Below are 24,592 nucleotides of genomic sequence, written 5' to 3'. Positions count from 1 at the left end.
ACAGTAAGGACCAGCCAACCCCCCGTTTTTTGCCCATACAGAAGGGTAGAAGCCCCAATAAAGTGGTAGAAGCCCCGTAAAATTGAATGAAATGGGGTGCATAAAACCCTACGGTGATGTTTAAATGAATGATATCGATATCTGTAAATTTTTATAGCCAATTTTACCTCAGAGTCGACAGAAATCGGGCGCCATTACTGGTTTACCGTACACCACGCCCGATCTAATTTCGAATAGCTGCTGTTTATCATCGTAAAGATAAAGTTAAAATTATTCATTTTAATTTTAATATGTTTGTTATGCAAGATATATATCAAATATTATGTAATAAATATATTTTTTTAAAATTAAGAACGTTAGCCATTAAGATAATTTAAGATTTTTTTTTTTATTTTTGAGATTTTAGAGAAATTCATAATTTAGAGATATGATTATATCCAAAAGCTTCAAAGCAACAATAATAATAATAATAAAAAGCAATGATAATTAATTAATAATTACTTATATGTTTCAAAGAGAACAAAAAAATAAATAAATTTCAAAATATGAAAATACTGAATTTATTTTTGAGATTTTAGACAAATTATGAATTTAGAAAATTAATATAAAAATATGAAATTCAAAGGTTCAAAGCAATAATAATAATAATTAAATTTTAAAAATGAAAATAATAATTACTTATATGTTAAAAGAGAACAAAAAGTAAATCAATGTCAAAATATGAAACTACTGAAACCTGGAAAGAAATAGTAAATTAAAAGAATATATCAATTTTCAAATATATAGATATTTTATTTCAAAGTAACCTTTTTATGTTCTTTTCTTAGAAAAAAAATCAGATGTTTTAAATATTTTACATCAGTTAATGTTTACATTTTGAATTGTCTTTAAATTAAAACAAATATGAATTTAAAAAAAAGTAAAGTAAAAAAACCACACCACAAAATAAAATATAATGGAATTTTTGATTGAATTTTAACTACGAAAAAATCTCAGTCTGGTTAAGTGAACTGAAAATCTTTTATCATCTCAAAGCATAGGTATTTTATGTAATTTTACATTTCATTGCCAGTTGAATCTGTCGACTTAAAATTTCCATTGCTTCTCTGTTCAAACTAATCCCATCTTCACGCCAAATGTTTTTATTTGAATTCATTAAACCCCTACGTCTCCAAAATATCACATTCTGAGAATTCCCATATTTCCTTCGTAGTGTGTTATTTTTGTCAAAAACAATAGAATTGTACTTTCCTGGATCCATGGTTCCACAAATCATTTGCCTAAACAGACTTCCAATAAATATTTTCTGCACCGAATCATTTCTTAACAGTTTTTCAATAATGTTTTCGATTCCTAACACTATATCTGACAGAGAAGATGAATTTATATCGTTTTCTCCCACTTGCAGAAACACTTTTAAACCAGTCTTAAACCATTAAAACCCAAAAATGTTTTTAAAATTGTATATTTATTATTTATTCTAGAGTAGGGTTAGTATCAGGCAGTATTCTTCCCCCGCCAGACGGGTGCAGACCAGTGAATACTGTTTGGTGTTGTGTTAGATTAGGTTAGGTTAGGAACATATTTTTTTTTAATGTTGCTAATTAAATTATAAATTCCTTTCTATGAATTTTTTTTATAATGTTATTTAATTTTATGTCAATTTCTTTCATTTGGCTGTAATAATATGTTTATACATGAACAAAAGATTGACTAGGAATAATGATAAAGTATCTTTAATAAAATAAGTCTTTTTTAATTTTTTTTAATTTTCTTTTAATCTTTCGGTCATCTTTCGGTCCTTTGACTTTAATATTTTTCTAGCTGTTTCAAAATTCAAATCATGGCTCTACAATTAAGGAGGCCTCCACGTGGCTAGAGCTGGGAATATAAGGAAACTATGAATATTTTCCAGGTATTACTAATTTAAAAGGTCTTTATTAATTTATCATTATTAATATTAGTATCAAAATTATCAAATTCATATTTTCCTTATTTTCCTTATGTGTGTGCTAACGTCCTTAAACTGAAAATTTGTATTTAAAGCATATTACCATTTCATATCAACATTATTTTTTAAAAAAAGATTATATTACAAAATCATTTATTTTACAATTTGATAATGAAAGTCAAGAACAATTGAGCATAGTCAAGGTTCAGTGTATATATACACATGCCCTGCCATAGGGGGGTTGGTCAGACTAGCTGAGAACAGGTGTTTGATCAAAAGAAGTTTATTGTCAACTTGACCAAGTGTCAACAGCTGTGTATATATTGCATGTACACACACAGGGGTGCCTCTCTATCCCAGTACATAACAACACAGCTAGCTGATGTGTAAATAATATTCTCACCATATTCTCATAATACCCACTTTACAAGTGTTTGCATATGCAATTATGCACATTTGATTCATTTTTTATGTAACTTTTTTATTTCCTGGACCTGGATTCTAATAATTTCATTCTAATGGATACATATTGCTTTCTAATATCAATGAGTATAATTTGTTCTATTACATGAACAAAAAAAAAAATTGATAAAAAAAAAACCTCCCCCAAATAAAACAGAACCAAAAAAAAAATTACAACAAGTGACTGGAAAATAATAATGAATGCATGAATACTGAATTTCAAATATAAATAAACAATTGGAAGAAAAAGAAACCAAAACAAATACCTTTGAAATTAAATAAATTAACAACTTAAATCACTTTATTCATTAATTTATTTAACTTAATTTTATATTATAAATGATTGGAATTTTAAAAAAGGAACTGTATTAATTATTAATTGCCTAGTTAAATTCATTTAAAACACCCAATCAATTAGTATTTTCACTGTTACAGTAATCTCTATCAACAGGTTAAATCTCAATGTTTTTATGTAACAGTACACATCATCTATACAAATATTTTCATATTTTCAATAATGATTTTCTATTTTCGATATAAAATTCTTTTTGGTAGGTACAAACCAGTGTGGATAAAAGTATTCAAGTAGGCCATGAAATATGTTCATAATTAATATTTTATTTCATTTAGGAAATATATAAATATTTAATGCTTCATTTATATTCTTAACTTTCCTTTCATATATTTTTTTTAAAATAAAAATCATATATTATATTATTCACTTTTGATCAAGATAATGGTAATGATTTTCACGGATCACTCTAAACGACTTCAGCGATCGCGATTTTAGATCGGGCGTGGTGTACGGTATATGAAGACAAGAAGAAATGGCGCCCGATTTCTGTCGATTCTGAGGCAAAATTGGCTATAAAAATTTACGGTTATCAATATCATTCATTTAAACATCACCTTAGGGTTTCATGTACCCCATTTCATTCAATTTTATGGGGCTTCTACCACTTTATTGGGGCTTCTACCCTTCTGTACGGGTATTCTCCAAAAAACGGGGGGCTTCTGGAATTTCCAGTTACCGGTAAGGACCAGCCAACTGCAAGACACCCCTCCTTCTTAATAAAAAAAAATACATATATACAATCGTTTTAAATCATATATGGATGAAACTTAAATCTAAAATACAACAGGATACTTTTGAATTGCTAAGAAAATATACTAAAAATGTTTAATAAATATTGTTCCTGTGCTTAAATTAGAAATATTTGCATTGCAGCTAAATAACTATAAATACATAAAAACATGAGTAGTATTGCTTCAGTAATACATAGGGCATTCCATTGCATGGTCTGAGAGTGAATAAACAACCAAACAAAAACAAAATTATCCTATTTTATAGACACATTGTGTCAAATTTCTCTTCTTTGCCTATTTGTCTGGTATTTTTTTAAGAATCACTTTTTTAAAAAAAAATCTAAAGTATTCAAGAATGTACCCTACGTGCTTTACAAAAGATTGCATTGTATTGAGGAAAAATGATTAACACGCTGTATTGTTACATAAAACAAAAATACCTTATAATTTATAGAAGCTAGGAGATTACACAGCATAGCCAATGAATGTTTTAGAATTATACACATTCTTTTTTTTTTTGGATGTGTCTCAGATAAAGTTTTAAGAATATTCATTACAATTTTAGATATTCAAATTATGTTACTTATGCCAGTTAAAAGTCTTGTTGCAATGTAGACTTTAAATAAAGCTTGTCGTATCAACTTATTTATCTGTAGCTTTTTCTCGGTTTAATTTTGTTTTTAATTTCTGTCTTTGGTCACCGGAAGATTGCCGATGTTAAATAACTACATTCTAACTTACACTCCTCGCCCCTTGAAATTCGGGGTTCTACATAGTATATTTTGTAATGTACTGCACATAGTATAAGAAATACCATAACTTTGGCAAAAAGGAAAAGTGTGTCCAAAGATTTTTTCACCTGTTAAAGTAAACAAAAGTTGGTGACCATATCCCTTTGACCCATTGTAAAAGCAAATTGGATTTTTGTACAGATCGTGTTAGGGTTTGGTCTACAATTCGTTTGGATCTGAAACTCAGTGGCAGGGCAATTAATTACCAGAAAGTCAAGATAAAGTTACAGAAAATGCAGTAATTCCGGACATAAAAAATTCATAGGCTAATGTATGTATTGTTCAGATAAGCAAGGTGTAAGTACTAGATCAAACAATTCTCAACAGAATCGATTTTGCAAAATGAGAAAGAGAGCGAGAGAGAGAGAAGAAACAGGATCAGTATTTGATGTTTCGGTAACTTGCTTTTGTGGGCTTGGTGATTACTATTGTTATTGATTGTGATAAAATTTTCAAGAAAAGTATTTTTCCCAATTGCTGGGTCTGGCTAGGTTCCAGAATAGCCAATATTGACGTTTTCTGTCGTTATTCACAAAAATATGACGAAAACCAATATTAATGTTTCTTATTTAATACATTATATAAAAAAAACATGGAAAACATTGTAATATCATTGAAGTCGATGAAACGTTGTTTTTTTTCCGTATAAAAGCTAAGCAACAAAAAAAAGTAGGCGTGTAGACAGAATTGCAGAATATGTCTCTGTATAAAATAACATAAGAATATTGATCCAAAGACTGCATCACACTCTTAATATCAAGTCATTCTCTTATTTCAATAACTCTGCATTATGCAGTCTGCATAAAATCCGACTTTTCGTTGTGTTTCCTAGAAACGAATTAAACTGACCAGTGTTTTAATCGATAGCTGGTAACAAGAGAGCAACAATACTGATGAAGATGGTATGAAACACGTTAGGTATAACATAAATTTTGATTACACTCAACAGATTACAGTTATCACTGCCCAAGCTTGGATGAGCTGGTCCCCATTGTAGATGTAATCTGGTTCGGAACTCCCAGACTTAGAACTCCAGCAGAGTGCTGGCATTAACTTCCGTTCCGTTGGCCTTGATCAGTCCGTTTTGTTCCGTTTTGAGAAGATTTCCATTCGGTGCTCTGATTGTCATCTTTGAGTTTCCCATAAATTCAATAATAAACGGAGTTGGTCCGTCCCCATCAAGCATTAACAAATCATTATCGGCAATACTGAAGAACTTCCCATTTGATGCTGCAAAACAGACATTCCTTTGTAAAATACATAAGTAAATGGAAAAAATACAGTTCCGTATTAGGTTTTTAAAAGGAATTTAATCGTTATAACTTATAACTTTCGCTTCTTCTTACCTTTGAGGGTGTATGTCCCATCTTTACATCCCTGTAACTGAATAAGATCATAGGTCACTCTATTACAGCAACACTCCTCAGATTTGACCTTGACCCCAACAAATCCGTACTCACACTTAAGGACCAACAGAGGTCTATTAACGATTCGAATTTTAAACTTTTCCTTTTCGCCAATTGAGTCAGATGCCGCCACTAGACTTCCGGTGGCCTTGTTGAAGATGTAAGATTTGTTACTAGCCTTTAAGGCAACGGTTCCATCACCCTGCCACTCCAGACCAAACAAAGCGTTAGGCGTTCTATAAAAAGAAATTGACAAATTTAGATTTATTTAAGCTTTGAATATTTTTTAATGTTGTAAGAGATTGCCTAGAGTCCAGAGAATTTATACAGATTTTTTAATAATAATATACATGTATCAAGGATCTTTCATCGGAGAATTGTGTAGAAAGAATGGGCTGTCGGACAGATAAGGAGAAGCGCTTTCTTTACAAGTCTCTCAAGTACTTTTATATGTCTCCAAACCAAGCTCTTATATTGGTGTGCATGGTAATATTAAACTATATTAAATACAATTTATTTTTTTTCTCAAGTGACACAAGAATATACATGTATTTGTTATGTGTGTCATGTATCTGAGTAGTCTGCGATAAAAACTACCAGTACGTGGTTTTCTAATATATCACTACTGGTACATGGCTTTCTGCTATCACTACCAGTACTTGATTTTTCTAATATAACTACCAGTACTATCACGTACATGGATGCTGACTTGGCCTGGACGCCGGCACTGGTGGGTTCTAGGGCCCAGTACTTGTTGTCGATCGTGCGGAAGGCCCAGGTGTCGCTGTCACGGTTATACTCCATCTGGAATGTCTCCCTGTCAGTTTCCTCCTCCTGATTGGCTGTGACGTCAATACCTACAAAAAGACAAAACAGAACCCTGATTATTCCTAGTACCGAGTTCCTGTTATATGGAATAGGGATAAAAGCATGTATCCTGTCTCTACTAAGCGGTGTGTTATTCATGTGATAAGATTGAAAAGACGGAAGATTCTTTAAAGCCACTATTAAAAAGCTGAAAATATACTGGGGTTATATGATATACACCATCATGTATATGCAATGCATGAAGGTGTCTTTTACATATTTTTGTTTTTCATGGTTTCTTTTATGCTCCGTTTCTTCGGTATTATGTGTTAAATTTATGTTTTTATTTGAAACAAGTGTAACACATACCAAGAGTTTAACTTACACAGATCGGAAGTATTATGTTTTAATATTTAAGCTTCCGTGAAAAGTAAAAGTTTAAGTCCTTTGTGTCTGTCTACCAGCTCTTTATCGGCACTCTTGCGTCAAGTGGGCAGTTTCCGCAACTAAACAAGTCACTCAACAAAAATACTTTTCTTATCAACAGCTAACAAGCCGTCAAAGAAAGAGACCGCCGCTAAATTTGCAGGGTTAGGAAAACTTCGGTGTACCAGAAGACTGTGATTATTATGAGTAAGGGAGAAAGCATTCGATATTCGATACGCTTAATATAGTCTTATCATGATAAAGGAAAATTGGCTTTAAACAGCGGGGAATTGCGACCGTGGTTTTAATATAAAGCACGTGTAAGCACACAACTCAGAATTACATCATATAATCTCTCTCTCTCTCTCTCTCTCTCTCTGGTGCTTCAATTGAACAAAGTTCAAAAATTAATATATATGTATATTAAGTGTTCTAGAGATTTCAGACACAGCCAGGCTCGAGGTCCAATATCCAATATTGTTTTGACGGCTTTGCTAAAACTGATTTTGACGTATTTCAATTACAAAAGAGAATGGAAGGATGAGAATATTGATCGCCTTTGTTTACAATTATTCACTCGCAACGACACAAGAACATGCTTCTTCTACGCTAAGGGAAATACTTTATTGATGGTTTTGTTCGTTTTTATTTTGATTCGTTTCTTTTGCTGCAAATGCAAAACAGCACGCACAGCGAAACCTAACGATCCTGTAGATCGTCCATGATAAGACGCCGTCTGATCGTGGTTTGCTTCTCTTAAAAAATATTCGGGAAAAAAAATTTGAAAAACGCGTGATTCATAATGGTCTAAATAAGCCATTAATGTCGGGAAGAATAATTTTTAACATACTTTGATCGAAGGTCGAATTAGGAATTACTTCACAAGAAAAGGCAGACGACAAGTTTTGGGGGTTTATGTTGAATTAATGGGTCAAATCCGATTGCTTGCACTTGCTTTTAAGCTGCATCTGTTCAAACACAAAGACCATGAGTCATTTGAAAAGCGAATGGAATGAAATGTCGGGTTTGACAGAAACATTAAAATGTGTGTATTTTTAGCTGTCGCTTAACATTGCCCGATTTTTTTTTCATTATATGTTCACATGAGATGATAATTACACACAGTTTATAGCAAACTCACTCACTGACTGTTGCATCAATTATGAAAACACACAATTACGAGACTGTATGCTTTCTTCTTTCATTCATCATGCATACAGAAGTAATATTTGTCAATACCCTAACCACGTTACCTTGCTTAATTGAGGCTAGTTTCCCATTGTGGGCAATTACGAGTACTTGTGGATGGCTCTCTTCTATTGTGAACAGTTCGTCTTTTGTGACGGCTTTATTTCGACCTTTCATCGAAGCAGTGGAGCCCACCGCCGTCAGATATCGGCCGTCATTATCCTTAAAAGCCAGACCCGAGATCTGTCCCGATTTGATTTCTAGTGTGAATTTACTGGAGTCGTCCAGTGTCTCCACCAAACCCCCATCTTTATGTAGATAACGATTGTCAAAGGTTTTCAGGGCGTACTTTCCCTCCACGAACTCTAGAATGATGAGCGCGTCTTGTCCCCACGGGATGACCTCGGTGCATTGTAGCTCGTCGTCTTTGAGATGACCGTAACGTTTTCGGTTAACATTACGTAAATGAACCTGAGGATGGATCGACAGTTGAACAGTCCAACTCTCGCAGTCCCCAGGGGATTTGGCAAAACATTTGACATTTTCTCCCTGGTTTCCCAAGTAATTCCCATACTGTGTCTGTCGGAACAACCACTTTCCCGTGCCTTTGGCATATTCTATGGCGAATTTCTCCGAGGGTCCGGGTTCTTCAGCTTCACACGTTACATTTCCATATTTATCAGACGACAGATAACGTCCCAAAAAACTACGAATATACACAACTTCCTCATTCAAATCCTGCTCCAGTGTCCAAATCTGCTTATTTTTTAAAGCAGTACCCGACGCATTGACTTTAAATCCAAATTTCTCTGCTGTTAAGTATGTATTGGTACTGGTGACGAGGCCTGCTTTCCATTGCAGTCCTGTCGACTTGTGTCCATTTATTCCGTTAGTCTCCGACATTGCTCCTTTGTGATGGCCTTCGCCTCAGTCTCTCTGCTACAGCGATATGAACACACGGAGCCGCGCCTCGCTCAAGTCAACCGCGACAGTTCAACAGTCAAGCACGGCGCAGCCTGATTGGTCGATCGACGCAATGTGAAAGATACTCAATTTTAAGAATTTTTTTTAATATGTCAAACACAGAACTGCGTGTGGACTTGTACCGTGATGAATGACTTCCCTGTGCCAGAGACCTAACTCAGTGATATCAATAATCAAGTACACATACATAAAATCTATGTGGGAAAAGCAATATTGTAGGTGCGAGGGTATCATATAACGTGCTTTTAACCTATCTTTATCATTACAGCAGGTGAAAGATACACATTTTAGCTGACAGGTGAAATGTACATGTATTCGTGGTAGATAAAGAAATTTTTGTAAAGTAACATGTTACATATGAAAATAGATTTTTAATAATTCTAATTGCGCCACGACGTCATGGAACTAATTAAATTTAGGGGGTTAAAATTCATGAAAATCTGTTCAATATTCATGCAGAATATTGAAAATTAATAATTTTAACAAAATGAGTAAATTAAATTCAATTTATAGTGTATATTTGACGTATGAACTTAACATGTAGACAATGTACGAATAGTCGATACATTATAACTGAAAAAAATTATCAACATTTCAAGTAGTACAACTATTATCTGTAAGTGTCCAAAACTTTTCTGAGCTTTATATTTTAGGGGCTGATAAATGAAAAATGTGATCTATGCATCTTGTGTCCTATGTGTTTGTCTATATATTTGTAATTCATATATGTTAATAATGATGTGCTATAAACTTCAAGATATAATAATTTTACGTTTCCTAAAGATTTTCCTACTTTATAATTTATCATACCATACCAATTTTATTTTATCACCCTATTAAAAAAATTTACCATATAAGGGAGGGGGTGTCCAAACTTGATAAAAATCCGTTTTCATGGGGCTGGGTTATGTAAAAGTAAAAGTTATATATGGGGAAAAAACAGGAAGGGGGCTGTTAAAAAATGTTTGAATATGCTAAGCGAGATAACTCTCAAGATTACTGAAATAAATTCACCCCCTGCAAAATGTAGCAACTCCCTTTTTTTTTTTTTTTTTTTTTTTTTGCAGAGTGGCCCAAAACATCAGATTAAAAAAATCGGAGAGGGATACATTATTGCAGCTACCCCTGAAGTATTACACATTTTTTTCTTACATTCTTTGGTTTCCTTCAACGAATTTCACTATTTTCTAGATTCACCAAGACCAAATACCATAACCTTTTAATCTCGAGGCTAATTGGAACAATTTTTAAAAAAAAAGTTTTCAAACTCATTAACTGAATTCCAGTCTATCATATTAGTGTTCGGTCTCATTAAAATTGTCAAAGTTAACAGTTTCAGAAAATGTAAATATTTCATAAACCGCATTTCTACCCTACAAAATCTCTAGAACCCAGGAGCTTCCGGGGGCTTCGCACCCTGGGCCCCCACCAGGGCTCTGCCCTGGACCCACTGGGGGCCTCAAGGCCGCCACCAGACCCCTTGCCTACTTTTGGCGCCCCCTCTAACTTCAATTCCTGGATCCGCGCCTGGTCCTGTTAGCCCCGGAGGCTAGTATTGACCAAAGCTCAAAGAGCACGGACATTGATTTCCCTTGGGCTGGTGTAGCTGCATCGTCGGAAACCCACGGGTGATCTCGTCTTCTGATAAGTAAAGACGAGATCAGATGTAGCTGTAAAAACTATATCATAGATTGTTTACCGTAACAAACCTTGGTAAGATCAAAAACATTTAAGCATTTTTTCTACCAAATCAAAAGTACTCAAAGTCTAACATGCTACATGTACATGATTGTTAAATTTAAAAATCACATATGCATAACTTTACACCCCCTCAAAGAAAAACGTAATTCGGTCACAGAAAATGAGTTATCCATCTTTGTATATTCTTTCCTCACCTGAAGAATTAGATCTAATTTTTATACCGTCTGATTAAAATTAGATCTTCGTTATACGCTCCGAATTTGAGCTTAACAAAGATCTTAATAATCAGCGACTACTCGACTGTAGGAGCGTAATAAGGTCTGCATGATGTTAATAATCAGATTGATTTTATTACCACGTACTAAGATTTAGATAGTCGGAGTTTGGAGAAGGATTATACATGTACGAGTATATATACATAAACATGTTAGATATATGTCTATGATAACAAGGCCCAAGGGTTTCAGCTTACATGTATTTGATTACATTTCCGAAAATCTTAAAATATTCCTTTCATTTCCGACATTTTTGTTTTTGTTTTCATTTCCGACATTTTAAACCTTTCACCTCCAACATTTATCATAAAGTACTTTTCCGATTTTTTTCCCTCTGACAGTGTTTGGTTAAACACCCAATTTTATGTTAACGCTCCCAAAATCCTGATTCAAAATCAATAATTTACCGCCTGTCAATCATTAAAAAAAACAATAGCTTCTGATTTGATTGACAGTGTCTGTTTGTGTCTTTTGAAAACGATTGCCTGGTCACGCGTCAGACACTTTCATGTAGCCGCTTTGTATACACAGGGGTTAAAAAAAGAATCTTGGTAAAATGTTATTTCAAAAACAATTTGGAGTAGATAATTAAAACATGACTTTGTAAAATATTTGCTTTCAATCTCAACGGCTATATTGTATTTTAGGCGATATTTATCATAAAGTACTTTTCCGATTTTTTTCCCTCTGACAGTGTTTGAAGGAAGCTCTAAACACTGAAGAGCTCTATTTGTAGATTACTTTTTGCCATTAGTGTGATTTGTCCTTAGATGTTATATAGAAAAAATGATGATTTGCAGGTATACAATTTGTGTTGGATTAAAATATTCTTAACATTATATTAAACCAAGAAGAAGTTAACGAATTCATTTAATATTTCCAGTAATTTACGTAATGTAAGTAAACAGTAATTTCTGTGAACACAAACGGTTCATTGTCTGTGAACATTTTACTAGACAGGTACATGTATCCTGTGTTGAAAATGACTTTCGGTATTTATAGGCGGAGGACAAAACTTACTGTAGTAGAGTCGAGAGTTTCTGTCGACAATGAACGAAGTCAACAAAGTTCAATTTATTAAAATGAATTGTTGATTCTACCTTTGAACGTTCAGTGCCTACCCAGCAAATGGACCTTAAAAAATAAATAGAAATCTCGATCAGATAAATGTATTGAATTAATTAAAGTTCACGGCCTGTCCTTTTTCGTTTTGTATTCCTGCTTAGAAATATTATTAACAAGAGGCCCATGGGCCACATCGCTCACCTGAGATGCTTTGATCAAGCTGTTCTTTACCAGATTACCTCCTTGTAATACATATTGTGGCCCTGCCCTACCTCCGGGGGGTCATGATGTGAACAATTTAGAATCTACACTACCCCAGGATGCTATCACATAAGTTTCAGCTTTCCTTTCACAGTGGTTCTTGAGAAGAAGATTTTCAAAGATTTTTCCTATATATTTCTATGCTAAAATCTGATTCCCCATTGCGGCCCCGCCCTACCGCCGGGGGTCATGATGTGAACAATTTAGAATCTACACTATCCCAGGATGTTTTCACATAAGTTTCAGCTTTTCTGGCCCAGTGGTTCTAGAAAAGAAGATTTTAAAAGATTTTTCCTGTATATTTCTATGTAAATATAACAAAGAATTGTCCAAAAGTAAACAAACTGAACAAACTGATTCCCCATTGTGGCCCCGCCCTACCCACGGGGGTCTTGATTTGAACAATTTAGAAACTACACTACCTCAGGATGCTTCCACATAAGTTTCAGCTTTCCTGGCCCAGTGGTTCTTGAGAAGAAGATTTTCAAAGATTTTTCCTATATATTTCTATGTTAAACTTTGATTCCCCATTGTGGCCCGCCCTACCCCCGGAGGATATGATTTGTACAATTTTGAATCTACACTACCTCAGGATGCTTCCACATAAGTTTCAGCTTTTCTAGCCCAGTGCTTCTTGAGAAAAAGATTTTCAAAGATTTTTCCTATATATTTCTATGTAAAACTTTGAACGAATTACCATGTAATAAATTGTCAAATTGATAAGTCAGGTTCAAAATTTAGAATTTATTGTAAGTCCAAAAATATGAATTTCACAAATGCAATTTAGAACAACTGAATTTAACAAAGCATTTTCCTAAAATTTCACAAACTGAGTTTAACAAAGAATTGTCCAAAAGTAAACAAACTGAACAAACTGATTCCCCATTGTCGCCCCGCCCTACCCCCGGGGGGTCATGATTTGAACAATTTAGAATCTACACTACCCCAGGATGCTTCCACGTAAGTTTCAGCTTTTCTGACCCAGTGGTTCTTGAGAAGAAGATTTTTTATTGACCCCACCCTATTTTTGCCTTTTCTTGATTATCTCCCCTTGTGAGGGGACTTGGCCCTTCATTTTAAGAATTTCATTTCCCTTAACCCAAGAATGCTTTGTACCAAGTTTGGTCAAAATTGGCCCAGTGGTTCTTGAGAAGAAATCGAAAATGTGAAAAGTTTACAGACGGACGGACAGACAGACAGACGGACGGACGACGGACAAAATGTGATCAGAAAAGCTCACTTGAGCCTTCGGCTCAGGTGAACTAAAATGTTAATGTTATTTTATACTATTACTTAAATGCAAATCGACTTTTCAAAAAGCTTGCCTGACTAAGGCAATCAAAATCTATAGAATATATAGGCATGGTAGCATATAAATATTTCCGTCCATTTTTTTTTTTTGAAAAGGGGGGGGGTCGAAATATTTCATTACCCTATGTTTGGTAGACATTAATAAAGAAATGTATTTTTTCTTCTTTGTGACTCATCAGAAGAGTTTATAAACCCTTCGACTTGTTACAGTAGCTATAATCCTGTCCTGTCTTGTCGATAAGTTTCATCTTTTGGAAGAACAACATCATTCATTCATTTCATTAAAAAGAACTTTAAAAATTTTAAATATATATATATATATATGTGTGTGTGTGTGATTATACTAAATTCATTTCATTCAGCCTTATCGATATTATATATACGATAAGTATTTTTGTTGAAGTACACCATTTCATTTCTTGATTTGGCTTTTTTCCCCGATTCATTGCTTTGGATAACTACATTAATGTTTTTCTAAATTTAAAGTTATTATAAATTGCTTTAATTTACAGACATTATACTGCCAAGAGACATTTCTAATTCATGCCTAACCAAATACATGTATGAACTTTTGACACATGGCACTGTTTTGAACTTACCCGGCAATATAGTAGATTGAAATAGTTGTTTGAGGTTTGTTCTCTTCTTGACCCCATGGCAAATAAGCTTAGAAAACTTGTTTTCACAATGTGCTTCCTAAACAATTTGCGAGAGCGTGAAATGCGTTTGAAATGTCGGCAAGTATACATTAGTATATGTATAAAAAAAAACACTGTAGATAACCATCAGTATATGAATATATATATATATATATTAGCACTCTAAGTGACCATCAATGACATTTTTACTTTCTATTCTTTTCTTTATCCCGAGAAGGGGATGGGGCGTCCCACAGAATGGATGATTTCTATCGTTCGTGCTTTGTATAAATTCTTTCCATTCGTGATCTCATATCTATTTATTTAGTGGATCCAACATAATAGGATATACAGTGCGAAAGTTTCGCGTTCTAACGCGAAAAAATTAATTTTGAAATTTTTATTTTTTAACATACGAAAGTACATGTAAGAACAATGGCGTAAATATCTAACGAAAGCTAATTGAGCTCATTTTCATAGGTTAAAAATACATGTTTTAAAATTAATATACAATATATTAATTATTTTAATTTTAATATAAGTTATATTAATTAGTAGGGTTTTTGAAATAAAATGCAAAAATATGAAGACCTATATCTATCATAATTATTCTCGCACCATTTCTCCTTTACATCTTCTGAGGAAAGATCATTTATAAATTCCTAGAAGTCCCCGTCTGCGTTCATGTTTTATATCTGTCAGTCAAGATCAAAGATCTCTGACTAACGTTACTATATACCATAGAAGTTAGGTCTATGTATATACTCAGTATACATAAAATTTCGCGAAATAACGCGCAAGTTTTGCATTAGAACGCGAAAGTTTCGCGTTAATTCGGGAAAGATACGCATTATAACGGAAAAGTTAGTAAACGCGTTTATTCGCAAAAAGTTTCGCGTTATGACGCGATCATTTCGCTTTCGTTCGCGAGAGTTTTGCGTAATTACGCAAAAAAGGTATTTTTAACCTACGAAAATGAGCTCAATGGGCGTTCGTGTTCAGTGATGTAAGAGCGTAAGTAATTGTTAGCAAATCGAACACAGCCGGTAAAATGTAAACATAAACAAGAAAGAAGCAGAACATGTGTTTATAATTTATAAAAGAACTTTATTGTTATTTAGTTTTGGGGATTTTTGTGTTAGTTTACGTCTCATTGAATTGAGGTGGTCTTATATGAAACAAAATGCCTATAATGGAAGTGCGTCTTTGTCACTTAAAAGGACTTAAGAGAGAGAGTTTCCACAAATGTTTGTCAATGTCTGCAGGTATGAGACACAGGCACCTGAAGTTACTTATTTTTCTTTTAATAAAAGAAAATATACCCATAACTCATAATAAAAAAGGTGTTTATTTTTAGTTATGGGTATATATTTTTTTTATTAAAAGAAAAATAAGTAACGTCAGGTGCCTGTGGTATGAGAGTTTTTGATGTTGCCTATGTCCACAAAACAACTGTAATAACAATTAGCAGGTAGTTTTGGGTTTGAAAGGGGGAGAAAAGTTTGATAAAATAGGAGATTGACCAAAAAAAAAAATCTCATTCCGTAAGGACATATGTTTCTCAGCTTCTTATCAGCCTTTAAATGAACATTTTCAGTAGTAAAAGTAAATGTTTCGAGAGAAAAAAGTAGGACTCCTCCTCCCCCCAACCCCGATACCACGTGACTCTAGAAGAAATCTAGGTCAGCTGAGGACTGTCCAAGAGCAATAAGACCAAAAAACTTATAGCAAGATACACCCTACGTCAGGATGCGACAGATTTCTACAAACTCCCATCACCATTGCTAATGATCCTAATCGATTGAAGAATCGCAAAGATAGAAGAGCGCGGGGTTTTGACTTTCTTTTGAAACCATCTGAAGTGGTCTCTGCAGTGCGCAAGGAAAACGGACAAGATACTAGAATTTAACCATTCGTTAGACAGCAAACTTGTTCCAGCATACAATATATACAAAATAAAGTGGCAATCGTTCAAAAATTATTTACCACTTCATTTATTTTCCACTCTTTAATTTTGAAAATAAGAAGATGTTTTAGAATGTTGTTTAACTTTTTTTTGACGTAGTGCATCAATGGTTTGGCAGTAGTGACCTGCACTTTATACATTACAAACATGTACTAAAAACGTTCTTCCTTTCCTTCTTTTCTCCTACGAGTTGTAGAGATCTTGTCAATTTTATTTATCTGTTTAATTTTTTTTCTACATTTTCACATTTTTTATTGGTTAACACACACAAAAAACCCATCTTTCAATGTGCTTTAAGTATGCCTGACTTGCAGCCAAACAAACATTTAGATTTGGTTGTCTTAATGTTTAAGTCAGTTTTTTTTAATCAACTTCAAATATCAGTTCTAATTTTTCTACTTTCCGAGTTTTATTGTCATAAGAGAAACAGCCTTAGGGTATGTCCACTTAACCGAGCTTTCTACGTACTTGCGAGCATTGATACCTGGAACGAATTGTTCTGATTTTTAGCTCACCTGTCAAGTGAGCTTTTCTGATCACATTTTGTCCGTCAGTTTTGTTTGTCGTAAACTTATCACATTTTCATCTTCTTCTCAAGATAATTTCAACCAAACTTGGCACAAAGTATCCTTGGGTAAAAGGGATTCAAGTTTGTTCAAATGAAGGGCCACGCCCTTTTCCAAGGGGAGATAATCATGATTTAGAGAAAAATTATTGGCATTTTTAAAAAATCTTCTCCTCAAGAACCACTGGGCCAGGAAAGATGAAACTCATGTGGAATCATCCTCAGGTAGAGTAGATTCAAGTTTGTTCAAGTCATGACCCCCGGGGGTAGGGCGGGGCCAAAATGGCCGATCAAAGTTTTACATAGGAATATATAGGAAAAATCTTTAAAAATCTTCTTCTCAAGAACCACTGGGCCAGGAAAGATGAAACTCATGTGGAATCATCCTCAGGTAGTGTAGATTCAAGTTTGTTCCAGTCATGACCCCCGGGGGTAGGGCGGGGCCAAAAGGCCGATCAAAGTTTTACATAGGAATACATGTATATAGGAAAAATCTTTAAAAATCTTCTTCTCAAGAACCACTGGGCCAGGAAAGATGAAACTCATGTGGAATCATCCTCAGGTAGAGTAGATTCAAGTTTGTTCAAGTCATGACCCCGGGGTAAGGGTGTGGCCAAAATGGCCGATTTTATATAGAAATATATAGGGAAACCTTTTTAAATCTTCTTTTCAAGTACTTCAAAGCCAGGATTAGTAATATCTGTATGGAATCATCCTCAGGTAATGTAGATTCTAGTTCGTTCAAATTATGATCCCCTTGGGGGTTAAAATTCAACCCCACCCCCCACCCCCAACTTAAATTAAATTTCAGTTCTGATCTTATGTGTTTTTTCCTAGCTGATGTGCTCAGGTGAGCGCTGTGGCCCCTGGGCCTCTTGTTCTTGAAGTCATGAAATTGGGTATGTATGATAAAATGCAGGTAAGTCATGTGACCAAGCTTATAAAGTCTATTAATTGAGATATACGAGTTATAATTATTTTGACAGGTGGCCAGGCAAGGTAAGCAGATACTTTTAAATCATTTTTTCTTACATATAGTCTATTTAAATGTTGAATTTTATTTATGATTTATTCCAGTTGTTAATGCACTAATAAAAATTTATAAGAAAAAATAGCTTTCTTGGAAGAGACATATAGAAAATTTGTGACTTTATAAATACTAGTATTATTTAAAGTGTTTCCATCTTGTTTCAAATTTTAGTTTAAATTTAATTTCGTTTTCCCCGATTTTTATATATAATAATTATGTATAATTAGGTACCTGAAAAAAATTATTTGTGTTTATGTACTAGTTATTTCAGCTTTAAAATATTTTTTAAAAATATTTTTAACTATCTACATTTTCACTTCAAATAGCTGGTTCTTATTTCGTGTTTATTTTTAAATTGTCTTTTTCTGAAATTTTTCATTTTCAAACTGGAGGGGGTTTGATCTAGCTGTAGAACCGTAGCTCTCCGAAAAAATATATTGACAGACCTTTTTTTCGGAGAGCTACAGTTCTGCAGCTAGGTTTAATCTTGCCTGTGTTTGCCCTGTTTTATTTTACTTATCTATTCTATTTGTTTTTTCTGTTCTAATCTATTTTCTTTATGTTAATTTTATTATTATCATTTTTTAAATGGATTTTTCCAGATGACCAGTTCCGTATTATTTCCAGTCGTTTTGTTGATGACCCTACACGCCCCCGTTAAGGGGACGACAGAGGGGCTGTCGGCGGAGGAGAGGGATCAGTTCTATAACAACCAGGTCAACGGAGGGACAGTCACGGTCACGGAGTATACCGACAAGTAAGGACTTACCTCTATCAGATTTCCTGCTGCATTTTATTTCCGAAAATCTGCATAGCATTTCCGACATTTTTAAATTTCATTTCCGACCTTTTTTAAAAATTATTTTCATGAATTTACCTATGCGGCAAAAAGTGCATTTTAGTGCAATATATTGATTAAAAATATAAAAATCCACCTATCATACATTCCTCATCCAGCACTAATTAAGAATTAAGTGTAATGAGAGCTATTAAAAATTTCGAATTGCATTATGCTCAAAATTTAGAATGCATATATACAAAATATACAGCTTAATTGATTATAATATATATACAGTGTATAAGTAGGCCTACAGAAAGTGTATAAGTACCGAAAGACAATAACAACATGTCCATCAGCAAAGCTTGAAAAGATAAATTAGAAAATAATAGTACGCTCTAAGTTCAAAATATACAACATACTTAATTATAAGATATACATGTACATTGTATCAGTAGCAAACAACAATCACAAAATGTCCATCAGCACAGCCTTAAAAGATAAATAATAAAATATTAGTATGCTATAAGTATCATTTGGTTCATACGTATGATATGATATGTGTGAATATACAAATGTTGTAAGCTTTTTTTCACGCCTGGTCATATGTGTAACTATTCATTTCTGTTCCAGTGACTACCGAGTATTGAACCTCTAATTAAATTTGGTCAATTAGAAAAGAAAAATTAACCTTTATTTAAAAAAAAAAAAAATTTGATAATTTACGTCGCATCCTTAGCTTGCTATATCATACGGAAGCGTATTAGTGCCACGGAATATTTTTTTAAGTTGGTAATTCCAACTCTAATGTTGGAAATTCCAACTTTAATCTTGGCTTTTCCAACTTTAAAGTTGGCAATTCCATTTAAAGTTGGAAATTCCAACTTTAATCTTGGATTCCAACTTTGATCTTGGCTTTTCCAACTTTAAAGTTGGTAATTCCAACTTTAAAGTTGGAAATTCCAAAATCTTGGCTTTTCCAACTTTAAAGTTGATAATTCCAACTTTAATCTTGGCTTTTCCAACTTTAATCTTGGTTTTTCCAACTTTAATTTTGGCTTTTCCAACTTTTTTTGGCTTTTCCAACTTTGACTTTTGACTTTAAAGTTGGAAATTCCAACTTTAATCTTGGCTTTTCCAACTTTAAAGTTGATAATTCCAACTTTAATTCTTTTCCAACTTTAAGGTTGGTAATTCAACTTTAAAAGTTGGAAATTCCAAATTTAATCTTGGCTTTTCCAGCTTTAATCTTGGTTTTTCCAACTTTAATTTTGGCTTTTCCAACTTTGACTTTTGACGTTTTAAGAAGGATTTTATTATGTTTTTACTTATTAATTTTTTGCTTGTCAACATATTTCTGGGTGCCTGAGCGCCATGGAATTGATACATTTTGTATATAATTTAGTAGAAAATGTTTCATTTGATTAAATAAAATATATAATATCTGTAATTGGTTAAGTTGAAATCCTGTCATGTACGGAATACTTTGTCCATAATTTATAGGAAGTTATTCTCAAATTACACAAGAGAACTTAAAGGAATATAAGTAAAAGTTGGAAGTTTTATGTAAAGGCCCTGTCACACCAAGCTGCGTTCACACGGAGTTATTACGGCGTTGTCGAATTTTTAAAATCGCCGTGGAATCGCAGGAAAATTGCACAAATTTCTGTAAAACTTTCACAATATGAAGATGTCACGGCGTCCCTACGGCGACGGACGCGATTCTACGGCGATCTCACGGCGTTCTACTGTGTTTCCAAGGAGATCTCTCGGCGATATTCCGCGGAGTTTTAACGGCGCGTTAGGAACACCTCGTGTTCACGGCGTTCTCACTGCGCTGGCTTTCACAATACGTATGCACTCTAAACTCAGTAAATATTCTTAATAATTAAAAATGTTCTATATTTAAATAATTTAAAAATTATTAATAGTTTTATGATTAAAATCTTTTTTTTTTAATTTCATTGGTTCAAAATTTTCTTTATTTTATTATGAATTTAAAAAAAAAAATAAACACACCGAAAAGTTTTCTAAAAAATTTAAGTGAAACACAGAACAAGTTCTAGTGTAATTTTCTCTTCCATTTTTTCAAATGCTTCAACTAATACGTTGTTATTGCTATCAAATATGATCCCATTGCTCTTGTTTTGTGACAACGCTCTAACAACGCCGTGAAAGCGCATTGTGATCGCCAACGGACGCTGTAGAAACGCCGTGGGAGCGCAATGATCGCAGTGACAACTCCGTGCTGTCGTCGTGTAATCGCAGTCGAAAAAATCATAAGACGATAAATCTCATTAGAAGCGCCGTAAAAACGCGATGGAAACGCAGTGACATCTCCAAGGACTCCGTGACATCTCCGTGAGGTCTCCGTGGAAGCGCATTTACTATCACTGCGTTCGTGCCGCGATCATATGCGTCTTCACGGCGTTCGTACGGAGCTATACGTTGTTGGAGATCCCACCGCGCTGCAGCGGCGATCAAACGTTTCTACTGCGTTCTGATCAGAATCACAATATGCCCAAAGTGATCGCCGTCCCCTGGCGTTCTTGGAGACCCTACGCGACCCTACGGCGTTCAGTGGAGATCTCGCCACTTTGTCACGGCGCTGCAGGAGATCATCATCACCTCGGCGTTTTGCATTTTTTAAAGACGCCGTGCAGTCGCCGTGAGGACGCAGCCCTGGTGTGACAGGGGTTTAACGTAATAAGGAAGGTCAAGAAAAATAATAAAACAAACACAGATAAAAAGAGTTCAACAATTTATTCTAATGTGCTAATATTTATTTTCCATTGTAAAAGTGCCATATTATAACTCCCCATAATCCCGTCCGCTCTTCTACCCCCCCCCCCATTCGGTACCCCTAGATTGCAATGATAAATTGCCAACAAATCTATTTCAGTGTGTTATTTTCACTTTAATTAAGTTTGTGATACTTTTAACAAAAGAAAAAAACTAAGAAAAGTGGGTAGAAAAGCCAGTATTAAAGTTGGAATGTGTTTGAAAAGCCAAGATTAAAGTTGGAATTACCAACTTTAAAGCTGGAAAAGCCAAGATTAATGTTGAAATTTCCAACTTTTAAAGTTGGAATTACCAACTTTAAAGTTGGAAAAGCCAAGATTTAAATTTAAAGTTGGAAAAGCCAAGATTAAAGTTGGAATTACCAACTTAACTTTAAAGTTGGAAAAGCCAAGATTAAAGTTGGAATTTCCAATTTTAAAGTGTTTCCATTTAAAGTTGGAATTTCCAACTTTTAAAGTTGGAATTACCAACTTTAAAGTTGGAAAAGCCAAATTAAAAATTTCTTTAAAGTTGGAAAAGCCAAGATTAAAGTTGGAATTAAAAACTTTAAAGTTGGTATTAAACTTTATAAAAAATATTGCGTGGCACTAATACGCTTCCGTAATGTCAATGCTGCCGTTGCATTTTCAAAAAAATAAAGTGTAATCTTCGTGACCCCTCATTTTTTCAAAACAGGATTCTTCCGTAAAATTGAATAAATTCATGCACACCATATGGATAAATAACTTTAGAGGTTAGTAATTTTACAATTCAGTCAGGGTGCCTGAGGATGTTTTCAATATTCTTGATTCATTACACCACTACCTGAAATCAGAGAAAATGATAACTATCTATCCTATCTTATACATCTTATAATGCATTCAACTGTTATTTCAGTTTTGTCGTCGAAGCAAATGGACTTCCTGACCATACTATGAGCAGGAACACGGTATCCCAAAACTTCCAGTTCACGTTCTACAAGCAACTAGAGTTTGCCTGCACTCCCGGGAGTTTACCGAAGGGGATAATTGCACTCACAAAGACTGGTGTCGCCATCTATAACCCGCTTACCAGTGATAATTTAAATGCTGGTGATTTTTTTTGCTTAAGATGTTTTAAAGAAAAATTTAAAAACAATATAATAAAAATTCAGCTCTCGAATCGTTACTTTGCTGAAAAAATCTTACCAATAAACAAATTCTTTTAAAGATTTTATAATTGCTCTTAGAAAATAAAATGGCGGATCAAATTAACCAGAGTTAAGACAGTATGAGTTTCCCTATTAACATCTTAATTACTAGATTTTGTCAACAAACCAATGAATGAGGGCAGTTTTGTTTGATGATTCGATTTCACTTTTTTTCTTCATGCAGTGGAGGGCGGCAATGTAGAGACATTTGACCGATGTAATGGGCACGCTGACGCCAATGGAGTTTACCACTACCACCAGTCACCAGGCTCAGATGACTGTGGAGATACCAACACAGAAGACTATGACCAGTTTATTGGTAACTAATTCTACTTATTCAATGGTCCGTTTTAATTATGTACATTGTATATGCGACAAAATGTTTCTGGGATAAAACACTACTGATGAAAATACATGTAATGTTTCTTGAAGGTGTTGCCCTGGATGGATTTCCAATTTACGGTCCCTACGCTTCCGACAAGGGTTCGGAGCCACTGACTGCAGATGACCTTGACATTTGTCATGGTCGAATGGTGGACGGAAAGTACCGATACCATTTGACCTCTGACTTTCCGTACGTCCTGGGGTGCTACTGGGGAGCTGATGCCAGAAATAACTCAAACAGAGTGTCTTATTCATGTGATCTAAATGTTGGAACAGGTGAGCACTGAGCAAACATCAGCGTATAGCAGTATTCATGCTTACCTATTTACACACAAGGGGCGATGAGGGGGGGGTTAACTACTTCGTTTGGGTTACGTGATCCTCATATTTTTACAGAAAGGTTCCTTAGTATCCATAGTAAATCAAGCAAAATATGTTACCGTTCCTTATGAAGTATTATACTATAAAAGTAAAAGAAAGTTTAAAGTAAAAAAAAAAAGAATTTTTAAATTTGACAAGCATGGATTTCTCTCCTCCTTCCCGATTATTTTTTTTTCAACATTTGCAAAAGCGAATGATCGTACATTAGTTTCGTCTCAATGCCTTACAGATCTGCCAGAATACGGATACCTATGTTGCAATGTCGACCAGCGCAATGTGGACTCCACTGTCTGTTCCAGTTACCCCGGAACGGTGGACGTGACGACAGATGACGGTGGTACAGATGCCCCCACCCAGGCGCCCACCACTGCCGCCCCCACCACCGCAGCCACTACAACACAAGCCCCCAGAACCCGACGACCTAAGGGTGGACGTAGATCCAGGGTAAACAAACCCGACCCAGCTAGAGAGGCTCACCTCAAAAAGTGGCTCCGACAGCTTCTTAAGGAGACCAAATAATTGTTTTTGTACATAAAATGTCAGATCTGTATCAGTGAGACCTAAGCTATAGAGTACATGTACATTTTTATTCCATGTACATTTTTATTCCTAATAGATCAGCTCTAGATACATTACTTTGCCTGCAGATTGAATATAATAAAGATTTTTTTACTTCTCTGATTAAATGGGTCTAACAAGTGAATTTCTTTTTGGTTTTGGTGTTAATTTTTTTTTTTTCATTTTTCTTATTACACATACTTCATTCTTTGGAATCTCCAAGCATCTAAAAAAAATCATAACTTTTAGCAAAAAGTTTTCAAAAATTTTAAACTTTAATATTTGTTAGAAATAGTTATTATAGCATTAATGAAAAATATATACAGATGTATATATAATAATTAGCTACACCAGCATGCGTTGTAAAATATGATAGGCTTTCACCAATATAAGAGTTGTAATATTCCGCTAACACCTGCAGTCTCCCATACATCTCTCAACTTGTATTTATACTCAAGAGCATGCTCCAGCTACGATAAATTCCTTAAACAGAGATAGTACAGGCTACTGACATGCTAAAAACGACGGTAGTGACCGGTATAGCGGGTTATTTCTCCCAGGCACCCACTCCCACCTCTGGGATTTCCAGACACCCGTGTATTTTATGC

General features: G+C 34.3%; 2 protein-coding genes across 2 annotated transcripts; one reads left to right on the top strand and one right to left on the bottom strand.

Moving 5' to 3' along the window:
- Positions 1-4,845: 4,845 nt before the first annotated feature.
- Positions 4,846-9,130, bottom strand: LOC134272881 (fascin-like). Its single transcript, XM_062755052.1, has 4 exons — positions 8,183-9,130; positions 6,394-6,553; positions 5,637-5,932; positions 4,846-5,520 (listed from the first exon to the last, which is right to left on the bottom strand). Exons 1-4 carry the CDS (start codon positions 9,018-9,020, stop codon positions 5,315-5,317), a joined length of 1,500 nt encoding a protein of 499 aa, XP_062611036.1. The 5' UTR covers positions 9,021-9,130; the 3' UTR covers positions 4,846-5,314.
- A 9,390-nt stretch (positions 9,131-18,520) lies between these two features.
- On the top strand, positions 18,521-24,090 carry LOC134272871 (uncharacterized). The gene is made up of 5 exons (XM_062755039.1): positions 18,521-18,670; positions 22,370-22,563; positions 22,846-22,980; positions 23,094-23,321; positions 23,656-24,090. Exons 1-5 carry the CDS (start codon positions 18,552-18,554, stop codon positions 23,943-23,945), a joined length of 966 nt encoding a protein of 321 aa, XP_062611023.1. The 5' UTR covers positions 18,521-18,551; the 3' UTR covers positions 23,946-24,090.
- The last annotated feature ends 502 nt before the right edge of the window (positions 24,091-24,592 follow it).

This window comes from Saccostrea cucullata, unplaced genomic scaffold (assembly GCF_032062105.1).
Source record: "Saccostrea cucullata isolate Sc308-1 unplaced genomic scaffold, CSIRO_AGI_Scuc_v1 ctg154, whole genome shotgun sequence".
NCBI lineage: Eukaryota > Metazoa > Mollusca > Bivalvia > Ostreida > Ostreidae > Saccostrea > Saccostrea cuccullata.
The sequence above is the reverse complement of the archived record's forward strand: the minus strand, read 5'-3'. Positions and strand labels throughout refer to the sequence as shown.